General features: G+C 36.9%; 1 protein-coding gene across 2 annotated transcripts in view; it reads left to right on the top strand.

Moving 5' to 3' along the window:
• COLEC11 (collectin subfamily member 11) overlaps nt 1–11,757 on the top strand; it is a 35,212-nt gene extending 23,455 nt beyond the window's left edge. The window contains exons 4-7 of one of the 2 annotated variants that reach the window (XM_010707936.4): nt 7,444–7,515; nt 8,182–8,235; nt 9,575–9,670; nt 9,820–11,757. In XM_010707936.4, the coding sequence (XP_010706238.2) occupies nt 7,444–7,515; nt 8,182–8,235; nt 9,575–9,670; nt 9,820–10,229 (632 nt within the window). In that variant the 3' untranslated portion in view covers nt 10,230–11,757. The remainder of the gene's footprint in view (nt 1–7,443; nt 7,516–8,181; nt 8,236–9,574; nt 9,671–9,819) is intronic. The other variant, XM_010707937.3, reaches the window with a different exon arrangement.
• The last annotated feature ends 842 nt before the right edge of the window (nt 11,758–12,599 follow it).

The raw sequence follows: 12,599 nt of genomic DNA on the forward strand, positions 1-12,599 counted from the left end.
CACCTTTTCATGGGGAGTTGGAGAATCTCTCCCATTGCACAGTCTTAAATATTTCTTTGAGCTTTGCATTTTGTTGAATCAATTCCATGATGTAACATTTCATTTATATAATTTTATATGTAATATTGCATTTACTTGGAAAATCATTCTAAGGAAAGCTCAATTCTAATAATTAAAACAGTTACCCAGTTTTCATATGTCAATATGTCCAAAGTATTGATGTGACTGGATGAAGAAACATTGAAGTGAACATTCACTGCAAGAGAAATGTGCGTGAAACAGAAAAGAGATGAAAGAATATTGAATATTAATGCATTCTATATCACAGTTTTCCAGGGAGTGCTTTCAGTACAATAATTCTTACTGTTTCTGTAGCCACATTTTTTTTCTGCTTTTCTTTTGCTCATCCAAATTTGACTTGACATGTATATAGCCTTGTAATATTTTAGTAAATGCTTCATTTTAATATAGTAAGAAATTTCACCATAGTTTTATCAGAAATAACCAGTTCAGCATCTGTTGATGCTGAGCAGATTATTGAATATCCATTTGTGATCTGCTATTGGCTTTGCCTTTTAGCACTATTTTTGATCTCTTGGGCATATAATGCTAATGCCCTTGATAGTCTTGGCCAACTATTTTAAAATCTCAGTTGGTATAAAGCTTAGACTCATGATCCAGGTACTTCACACATAGCTTAGTCAATAATGAAAGATGAATAATACTATTGTCTCACATTCCATTTGCCCCATTCTATGAGCACACTTGGATGATCACAGAAGCTCTGTTTCTGTTCAGTATGCTGTTAAACTTCAGTCTCTATTAACACATATGGTCCCCTGTAGCTTTTAAGCATATTTTTATTGAAGCTTGATAATTGATGTCTTATTGGGCTAGTATTCATCTCCTTCTATGGATAGAAACTGCTACATTTCATTGTATGTCACTACTATTTGAATAAGTGCTGGTTTACACGAGGGAAAGATAATTCTTCTGTTTTGGTGTTAATTTACAATATCAGAATCACAGCTTTTTTTTTTTTTTTTCCCACTTCGCTTTCTTAATTTTGTTTCTCAGGCAATTTCTTTGTAAGAAAACTTGCTTAGTTTCTTTGAATTTAGAAGTACAATAGTCAGTGAATAAATAAAATACATATGAAAGAGTTTTTTTTCATGGTACATTTGACCTGAAATGAACACCTCAGAATTAGAGAGTGCTGCAAATGTTTTCATCATATTCTTTCTTCGTAATATTGTCATATTTTAGTAATTCAGACCCTCATAAACATTAAAACATTAAAATACTGTTTCTGCGTGTCCTGATGTTTCAGGGTGACATCAGATATCCTAGTGTCTTTGGGCACTGATTAAGGTTAAATTCACTTACTTTTGCCATTGCTTTTAATTAATTGTATAGGTCAATTATGATGCATAGCGTGTCAGCAGAATATAAAACTGTGTTGTCCTTATGAAAAGTGTAGAGCACTGGATCAAATAAAATCTTAAGCACAGTTATATGATATTCTTGGGATGGGACCCAACAGTCTCTACCTGTAGAGTGTTTAACACAGCCTCTGGTGTGACTTCACAGAATTGCAGGGGTTGGAAAGGACCTCAAGAGGTCATAGAGTCCAACTCCCTTACTAAAGCTGTTCCCATAGGTTGCACAGTTAGGCATCCAGACAGGTCTTGAATATCTCCATAGCAAGAGACTCCACCACCTCTCTGAGCATCCTCTTCCAGTGCTCCATCACCTTTACTGTAAAAAAAAAGTTCTCCCACATGTTGGTATGGAACTTCCTATGTCCAGGTTTGAGGCCATTGCTCCTTGTCCTGTTGCCACACACCACCAAGAGCCTGGCCTCATTCATTTGCCTCCCACCTCCCTTTAGATATTTATAAACATTTATCAGATTCCCCCTTCAGTTGTTTTTTTTTTTTTTTTTTTTTTTTTTTTTTGCCAGGCTGAACAGACCCAGGTTCCTCAACCTTTCCTCATATGGGAGATTCTCCAGGCTCTTTTTCAGCTTGTCAGCTAATGCATTCTCAGACATGTTCTGGGAACTAACACAATGAACAGCTTGCAACTGATTACCTTAGTTTGAAGAGAAAGATGATTTAGGATTATGAAGTGCACCATTCTAGGCCAGCTGGTTCCCAGTGCCGGGGAGCAGTCCCAGGCATTTAGTTTACTAGTACAGACATAGCTTCTAAGTATGAGAGAAGAGTCATTAATTTAACTGGATTGGATCCAGAGTGCTCAGTCATTTGTATAATCAAATTCTAAAGAGAGGTAATAATGTCTTAATTTATATTTTAATATTACTGATTGCTCATTAATATGTAATCAATCAATCCCTTACATTTTGGAGTCAACTTTTACATGAATTTATTGCTCACTAAGGAGTGCTGCAGGCAGAATTCCATATAAAGATCCTGACATTGGCAGCTGTGGATTCACAAAGTGGGTATCTAATTCAAAACTATCTTCCAAATCTGACTGAACTCAGTAGGATTTTGAGAAAACCTATACTAAACAGAGTGGACAAAATAGGCTTCCGTATAGGTTTCAGTGTAAGTAAATATATAGAATAGGGACCTTAGGGATACATAGTTTAATGTATATTTATGAGATGCCAAACAATAGAACTGTTGCTTGAAACTCACACACTACTCTGAAATCCTTAGCAGCAGAACTTCAAAATGATTAAGACTTTTCCACTGCTTTCCTATACTATATTATTATTTTTTGTACTATCTTTAGCTTCCTTTACAAATTTTCTAGTCTTTCTAATTTCTCATCAGCATAAGTAGCTGTTAAAAGTTTCCTCTTCCCCCTACCTCCATTTGTTCTGCAGAGCTTTTAAAGATGCATTTTGTTGCTAAACTACCTGTCCCATATGAGTGGGGTGGATCACTGCTAAGAGATGTTTTTCTCCATTACTCACAAGAGAAACTTAGATAAATAGTTTAAAAACCTAACTTTAAGGTGGCTAATGCTGGGTGAAATGAGTTTGTCCCAACCATATAAAATGCCGCTTAGATATTCAGAACTTTTGGATTTCTGGTTGCCAGTAGTTCTAAAAAGGGAAGAGCCTTGAATAACTACTATGCCAAGGCGACATTATATCTTTTAAAAATACATTTTATTCTCATTTAAGTCAGGTTAAATATTTGCACCGGGAATACTGGCTGCAAGACTAAGAAGATGTACTGTGGAAAACATTGTACCTCTGTATCTTTTATTTTTTTATTATTCTATATTTTATTTATTCTTTTTATTCTGTATTCTTTTTGTAAGTATCTTCTGGTGACTGCTGTCAAAGATGGCACTGGAGCTGACAGACTTTTGGTCTAGCTTGGGACACTTATATTGCAAAGTAAATCTCTGTGATGTCCGCTTTGTCAAATCATAAAGAATCTGTCCCTCAAGTTTGGGAAATAAACTACTATTCTCTTTTTCTCTTTGACACAACTCAATTCAATTTAGCTGTGAAATGGTGAATTTGAGTTTCTACTAGATTTCTCTTTTTGGCACCTTCTTTTTTAAAAGTAGTTTTATGCCCTCTTTTCTGTTCCAATTAGTTCTGTGTGAAGAAATTGGCCATACTGTATGAACACCCCCTTTTATAGTGTTGCACTGAGCCAAAGCCCTCATCTTTTCACCGGTTGTGCAGCCCACCATTCATCTCTGGTTATTATTTCTTCTCTTGTTTGTGAGACTGACAAGGCCAACAAGAAGATCAATTAGAATTCCTTTCTCTTTAGTTCCCCCTAAAATACTTTAAGTCTTCTATAATTGGTTCCAATGTATATCACCTTCATCTGAGAGATGACAGATGACTTGCTTCGTATTCTCCATTCAAACTCTCAGTGAAGTTTCCTACTTTTGGTCTATGGAGACTTAATTTCTTTCATTGTCCCCATTTCTTTCCAGCTCTCACTTCCTGATTTCATTAAGACTCTTTAGACTGCATTTCTGGCAATCATAGGGCCACTGAAAAGGACTTTTTAAAAGGTTTTAAAACTTTTGAAACCCTCAAGGCAGATGGGTCTCTCTTGAAGCTATCTGATTTATTCTGCAGAAGAAGCAGAATAAGCAAGCCCCTGGAGTAGATGCTGCGGTTACTCACTGTAAGAGAAAAGCTAATCCAAACAGCTCTTTAATGAGCACAGGGGACTTAATGTATGTCTTTGTTGTTTGAGGTAGCACACTTTTTACTTCTGAGCATATCATGTAGTTCTTATTGGCAATTACTCTGTAAGTTGTTCATCTTCTGGGCAGTATTTATGAGAAAGAATGTGATGTCCTTTTATATATTATATTTCATTTATGCATTATAGACATATGTTTATTTCATTTCAAATATAACATCTGACATTACTACTGTAATCCCAATTTGGAAGTGTCCAAGGCAAGAAAGCTCACTTTCAGAGAAATTTTGATAGTGTCATTGCAAGTTAGTATTTTTGAGATTTTCAAGGAAATACTTTCTGGCTGTGCTACCTATACTGGATAAATATCCACTAGTTGCAGTCAGTATTTTTATAATCTGCACAATTCCTTGGAAATATGTCTTTGAAGCAAACCATGAATCTATTCTGAGATTGAAGCAATATCCAGAAAGTAAATCAACAGCTGAGTGGGTTATTTCCATTCTTTCAGTAACTTTCTGTAAGAATATACTGAATAAGAAAACAATTTTGTGGTCTTGAAGATAAAACTTCATGTAGAGGCTGAATTTGATCCTTTTTGGAAATGAAGGAAAATCAATTGTAAGACTTGCCAGGTGAGTTAGAAGCCATAGAATCAGAATGGCTTGAGTTGTAAAAGACCTCAAGGATCATCCAGTTTCAACCCTCTTGCCAGAGGCAGGGCCACCAACCTCCAGATCTGGTGCTAGATCAGGTTTTCCAGGGCCCAATCCAACCTGATCTCGAGGGCTGAGGCATCTACAAGCTCCTCTGGCCAGCCTGTTCCAGCACCTTACTGCTCTCATAGTAAAGAACTTCCCCCTGACATCCAAACTAAACCTTCCCTCCTTGAGCTTAAAACCATTCCTCCTTGTCCTGTCACTGTCTACCCCTGTAAAAGGGTGATTCCCCTCCGTTTATAATCCCATTTTAAATGCTGGAAGGCTGCAAGGAGACCTCATTGCAGCCTTCTCTTCTCCAGGCTGAAAAGCCCAGCTCTCTCAGCCTGTCTTCATAGGAGAGGTGTTCCAGACATCTGATCATCTTAGTGGCCCTCCTCTGTACCTTCTCCAACAACTCCACATCTTTTCTGTACTGGGGGCCCCAGGACTGGATGCAGCACTCCAGATGGGGCCTCATGAGGGCAAAGGAGAGAGGGACAATCACCTCCCTGTCCCTGCTGGCCAGCCCTTGTCTGATGGAGCCCAGGATACCATTGGCCTTCTGAACTGCGGGAGTGCACTGCTGGTTCATGTTCAGTTTTTCATCCACCATATCCATTTGACCTCTCACTTGACCTCTTTCTGAGTTCGTATGCCTTCAGTTGATGGCTGCTTAAGGCTTTTTGTAGTAATGAGGAAGACATCTCCCAGTGGTAATCAATTTATATTCTGAAATGTCATTAATTTAAAGGTAATGATGAAGTCAGTCATAAAATTATCCAGTTTTAAACGTATAGAACTAAGCAGTTGTCTGTCCTGGTGCATTGAATCCCACATCCTGACAACAGATCTTCAGTTGTAGATCCACAACTGAGGCTGAGCAATGACAGTTTACAGAGTTTTGGTTACTAGATTCTTGTGGTAGATTTTCCTTTGAACACATCTGATTTTCTCCCTGGTCTTGTGTAACAGGATAGTGCATGATAGGCATTGCTCTGAGCAAAAGAAAAAAAAAAAAAACACCAAAAAAACAGTCTTAACTAAAACAATCACTGAAATAACTGCCTCCATATTTCCTAAAGCAGTCTCAGTCTTGTGTTTCTGCACATGGGATTTTCAGGAGGCATTTGTCTTCTCTCTGTAGTTCTTCCATCTCTTCTCTCTGTTAATGTTGTGTGGCACAGTAGGGAATCTACCTCATATGATGTAGTTCTACAGCTCTGCAGCCTCCAAGCCATGTTTCTTCTAGACATTGTGATACAAGGAGGCCTAAATCTGATGGCAGAACATTGATTCACTCAGGAAAGAGTATCACCAACATACATGGAGATATAGTATTGTTTCCCGAGTCTCCTCAGGGCTATAGTAGCAGCAGAATCAGGCAAACTGACAAATTCACTAAATAGTGAGTGTAACAGACTGCCAGTTCTCATTCTGTAGGTCTCAGAAAGTCTACCGAAAGCAAGAAAAAAAGGATAGAATGAGGCTTTGCTATTATAGGCTAAGTTCTCTCAGATTTATGTTATTAACATAATTATTTTTCATAATGTTTGAGAAATGCCATACAGAAAAGCTGCATGATGTAACAGGCAGGTTTCATCTGTTTTATCATTTGAGCTCTTGAAGGAGCTCAGCTCTATTACATCAATACTTGGACTGTGGCACACGTTTTATTAGTAACAGTGCTTCTGCTTGGTCTGTAGAGACAGTGATGGTGAAGAAACTGTCTGTTCCGCTGCAAATTCTGTTTCTCCTGAAGCTATTCTAATATTTGCTTTACATTGCAAAGGAAGGTACAATTCATAGAAAAGAAGCTGAAGTCGGGCAAAGTGAATCAAGCTGTCTTACATTGGATTTCTGGCTATACGTCAGGGATATATACAGATAGGTGGCAGTGGCTGGTTCAAGCAGATTTGCTGACAATTTCAATTCACCTTATGAGGGGGATAACTGGTTTTATTTTGTAAAAACACAGTTAATAAAAATGATTTTCGAATGGCTTTTTTTGATACAAGTGCTGTTTGAAGTATTCTACTGAAGCATATTTAAAATTAGTAACATTTAACATTTCTGTTTTGTATCAGACTTCACATTTGTACAAACATGTGCATGTGCTCAAATATGACTTCCATTCATTTTCTTTAATATATTCTTCGAATTTAATTCGAAAGAATGAAGATGCGACTGCTACTGTAAAATTAAGCAACAAAGCCCAAATTCAGCCTTACTATAATCCAGCTGCAGTAGAGTTACTGTGTTAGCTAAAACTATTAGTTGTACTTGGACCCCTTAGGTCTTTTCAACTCCATAATACATTGATCCATATGTTTTTGGTGGGATCCTCCCTTAATGTCAACGTTATTTTGGCACGATCATTTGATAGAAACTTGTAAAATGTTTTTCCTGTGGGTCTCAGCCAAGATCTGTTTTCATTTGCACCTGCTTACTGCTTTAATGTCACCTGGAGTGAATTGAACTTCTGAAGTTCGATGAATGTTGGGTTTATAGCGCATATTTCTTCACTATATGCTGGAATCTGAATTAATCAGAATACACTATTAATGTATTTTGTCTTTCGGTACATATAGGAGAAATGGGAGACAAAGGACAGAAAGGCAGCATGGGACGGCATGGAAAAATTGGTCCTATTGGTTCAAAAGGTATGCTTTGTGCAATTGCTTCTCCATTTGTGTTTCAGATTAAAAAAAAAAGTTATCATTTCGGTTTGGTTAGCTACTCTCAGACTTCATCATATATGTCTGACTACAATATGAGGTACTCCCTATTGACTGAGATCTGTCAAGCAGTTATTTTTTGCTCTGATAGCAGCATTAAGATCTGAGCATCCTGGTTTATGGTTAAATAAAGAACTTCACATCCTAACAGATAAGTGTGGACAGTTAAGAGAAGTAGATGGGAAGACACACTGTATTTTGGTATCCTTCTAGGAACCACAGTACCTGAATTCTAGCCTTGCGTACGCCACAGGCTTGGTCATTTGGACCAACCATGTTTACCTAAGCATCTGGATTATGAATCTAGATTTAGATCTGCAATTAGTGTATAGAGCCCTTTTTGACTACGAGATCTGAATGTATTGCTTCTGTGAAGTTCACAAAAAAGAAATCGCTATCAGTATATGTTCTTTTCGTTCAATAGCTTTGGTTTGCTTTTTTTGTGGATTGACTGGGACGGAAACATTTTTATTCTTCCTTAGGCATTTTTCTGCTTTTCACACTTGCCTATTAGTAGAGGGGGGAAAAAAAAAAGTGTTTAACTGTTAATGAAAAAACCTCCTTAAATTTATATTCTTTTTCATATTTTAGGTGAAAAGGGAGATAATGGTGACATAGGACCACCAGGTCCTAATGGTGACCCAGGTAAACCTATGACATACTTTGTCTACGATGTGAAGGATTTAAGAACATGCAGGTGTCATCACCAAAAATGTGTCTTTTAAAATACTGAGAAATCATGATAAATAAATATTTAGATAGCTACTCCTCACAGCCACTGTGATATTTTCAAATTACTTAAAAAAAAATAAAATAAAATAAAATTGAAGTTGCTGGACATATAGTGTATTTGTTCAAACAGTGTCTCAGAGCTACTCAGAAGTTTGATGAATACAATGGGAATGAAGTGTAACTGTCAGTATCATTCACCACTGATGGAAAGGGAAATCTCTGTATAGTCTGCTCAGAATTCCAGCCGACACAAAGGAGCAGGTCAGAAGATCATGCCCCTCCACTGGGTATCATTGCAGGAGTTTACCAGGAACATAGATCCTCCAGAAGAAAAGGTGGAAATCTGGCAAAAGAAATGTAAGCCTTAGAAAAGTGGATCCTGATTTTGCCCATTTTTATTCCTTCCTAGCAGAGTGCACTAAAGGTGCATCAGTTAGTTTCTTATGAGAAAATAATTTGTCACTCAATTCTTGAGCCAGGTATTGTCTTGAAGGACAGTCTTGTAGTCCAACTACTTGGTACTTAGAGTTAGGTATCTACACTGAGTAATTGCGTAGTCAAGTGCAGATTTGAATAATTGCATATAGAACTGGAAACTGTAATTGATTCTCTTTTTGAGATCTGAACTCATAGAAGTAACAATTATCCTTTTAGTATTCTCATTCAGATTATCTTTGTCAAATCAATATCAATTTGGCATAATAGATGTCTTTCTATTCTTTGACTGGAAGAGGTACAGTAACTTCCGTATTTGAAAAGTGCAGAATTGCATTTTACAGCTAATTATGTGCATTACATGGTTGGAACATTAGCCTTTTTGATCTACTGTTTTAGATTCCTTATGAGGAACAGGTGAGCAAGAAACTAGATTTTTGCTCTGGATAAAGTGCTTTTTGGAAAGGACTGAAGATGATAATTTCACCCAAATGTGAAGTTTTGATAAACATAGTGTTTTTTTTTTGTTTTTTTTTGTTGTTGTTGTTGTTTTTTTTTACAGAGGATATCTCTCTGTGTTCAGATTAGCCATAATGCACAGAACTGAAGCTTCAGAGGAAAGGAAATGTCATGGTTAGGTTCAGACAACTGTGAGAATCATGATGGCACGTATTAGCAAAGGCTACAGGTTTTGGACCATTACTTGTGAAGCAGATGTCCCCCAGTCCTGCCCAGCTGGGCCTTTTCATGAAGTTATTTAAATAATTTCTGAATTTAGACAGCTTTTTGACTTCAGCATGTCTGTTTCATTTCATAGGCATCCCCTGTGAGTGTAGCCAGCTAAGGAAGGCTATTGGTGAAATGGATATCCAAGTGGCCCAGCTGACGACAGAACTGAAATTCATAAAAAATGGTAGGCTAACTTTATATATTTTCCTTTCTCATTGCCACATTTTAACGGTGGAATTGCTCGTAGAGAGTATCACCATGCATTGGATTTGTGAAGCTATTTTGGGGTGTACAGTAAGTTGGTTTATAGAAATGCGAGTGCTCACTTTTCAGCACTGCCCTCCCCCGCAGCTGTTGCTGGTGTGCGTGAGACAGATAATAAGATTTATCTGCTGGTGAAGGAAGAAAAAAGATACAAGGAAGCCCAGCTCTACTGCCATGGAAGAGGAGGGACACTGAGCATGCCCAAGGATGAGAATGCCAACAATCTGATTGCCTCGTACATCAACCAAGCTGGGCTCACCAGAGTTTTCATTGGGATTAACGACCTAGAGAAAGAGGGAAATTTTGTCTATTCTGACCGGTCACCCATGCAGACCTTCAACAAGTGGCGCAGTGGGGAGCCCAACAATGCCTACGATGAGGAGGACTGTGTGGAGATGGTGGCATCTGGAGGGTGGAATGACGTTGCATGTCATATTACTATGTATTTTGTATGTGAATTTGATAAAGAAAATGTGTAAGCTTGTTGGCTCTTTATTTTAAGAAAAGTTTTTAAGCAGGTTGTATAAGTTAGCCCATGTTTATAGAGTACAATTAATATTTTACACATATGTGACATCAGTGTTGTACAGCTGTAAATACAATTTAGGTATTTCAAATATCAGTATTTACCCTTCAGAAGGGAAGAGCACTGATGAGTAAGATATAGATTGTTTTTTTCTGTAGAAGAGTGTATGTATTTAGAGAAAACTGTAGTTTGGGGCTAAATTCTGCCCTCAAAGCATTTAACACGTGTGATGGTGTGAATTTGGCCTCTAGTTTTCAGAGTGATCATTTCTGAAGAAATAGATTCTTAATATTCTTTTATCTTAGCAAATTTAATAGTTATAGATGTAGGAGTTAACGAGATCAATCTACACCCGTGACAAGATGTTAATTGCTTGTAGCACAACAGGGATACTCCAGCAAGAAGGCAAATAATTTGTATACTCCAGTTAATTACTGTAAGATTTTTGGATGTAAAGGTGTTACAATTCCATTTCTTTTTTTTTTTTTTTTTTTTTTAAGTAGCCAAGCCTGGTCAACAAATCAGGAGTCCTGCCAATTTTGTACAGTTTCTTTATTAAAATATTCACAGATATATCATGAGGAGGCCCTGCAGTAAACAGTTCTAGTGCTGGCAGAGGATTAACTTCATGTAATTCAGTACAGAAAGAGGGATCCATGCCAGATGAGTGCTTTGGGATTGGGTAAAGGTAAAAGATTGTGGTTTTCTGCTATCTTTAGTTGAAAATGATTCAGTAAATGAACTGTTTAAGGCCTCAAATAATTTTTTTTAAGTGTTCCCATTTGTTAAAGATGATCTTGGTACATCATGTTACAAAACAAACAAAATACTGACCCTTGACTGTTTAAGGCAAATTACACTAGTGGACAACAAATCTCACAGAAGTGGTTTAGCTAATTGTTTTGGCAGGAAAACAGACTACATTGTGACTCAGATTGCGAGAGTGACCTCCTGAAAAGCAGCAAGATTGCCCAAAATTCTCCTGTTTTTGTATATAGCAATAACGTGATTTTGCACAAATAATTTATGTACTCAATTTACAATTACATGTGATGGAAAATGTGATGTATATTTTAAGAAGTCAGCAACATAATTTCACAAAGGAAATGAATTACTTTGGATCTTCCTAGGAGCCAGTTGCATGACATCTTATTCTCACTGTTAGGCATAGAAAGATGACTACAGTCTCAGACCGTGTTTTTTTTTTTTTCAGCAATACCCTACACAATGTTTTATGCTGTTTTTTTTAAGGAGAAATGTTCCTTTGTATAACATAGCAATCAGTATACTTATCTGATAATTATGGGAGATTGGATCTGGCTTGTGGTTCCACAACAAGACAAGACCAACTGAAATCAATGATAAAGTGCCGTGGTACATAACCAGCAGTCAGACAATTCTGTTCATATCCACAGTCTAACAATATTTGGTGTGATGCTATTATTAAATACCTAATAAAACGAACTATTTTGTTTGATATATTTACTCTGTGAATTTGAATCCATTATACATATGTTTGATATTGGTGTTGAAAATCAGTAGCAGATTCCTATGGTATTTGAATATCGCAGCTCCAGAGCAACTAATTCTAAGAAATAAATGGTTCTTTGACTGCTTCACCTTCTTTCTTATGAAGCTAGGCATGACTCCTATATATTAGGCTTTCTTCAGACTGTATATTGAAATCTAGTAATGTGAATATGTTTCACCAATACTCAAGACTCTTTACAGAATTTACAGTGGAAAAAATAGTTGGTTAGAGTAGTGACTTCTGAATATCATGGTTATATCCTGCCCACTATAGAAATCCTCAGGAACCCTTCAAATCTCAAGCATACTTCTGTCAAATAATTGCATTTATATTAAGAAGACTAAGCCTGAGTTACAGGTATCTAGAGTTCCCTCATTATGCACTTACTGAAGGTGCTTTTCACTCAGATTTTGCAAGTCTCTACTGTAACATTTGCTTTCCTCAGAAACATCAGAAGAGACCTTTTGAGGAGGTGGGAAGATTTTTCAGATGCCAAATACTTCTGTTTTACTTCTAGAAGCCACACCAAATTTGTAATGATTGACTTGACGTGTAGAACAGCCCAAATTTCAATTAAAATATGAAAAATAAAGGAAATGTAAAAAACATTTATTTCACCGAGTTTTCATGTTCACTAGGGTATGTTTTTGCAAATCTTGAGACGTGAGATGGAAAGGAAATGAATTGTTAGAGCCTTGTATATTCTTTTATTCTTCTGGCTGCCACAGTTCTGGTTTCACTGGATTAAGGGAGCAAGGCTGTTACATAAGATCTCTAGCTATCCTGCAAGAA

Source organism: Meleagris gallopavo, chromosome 2, assembly GCF_905368555.1.
Source record: "Meleagris gallopavo chromosome 2, MGAL_WU_HG_1.1, whole genome shotgun sequence".
Lineage (NCBI taxonomy): Eukaryota > Metazoa > Chordata > Aves > Galliformes > Phasianidae > Meleagris > Meleagris gallopavo.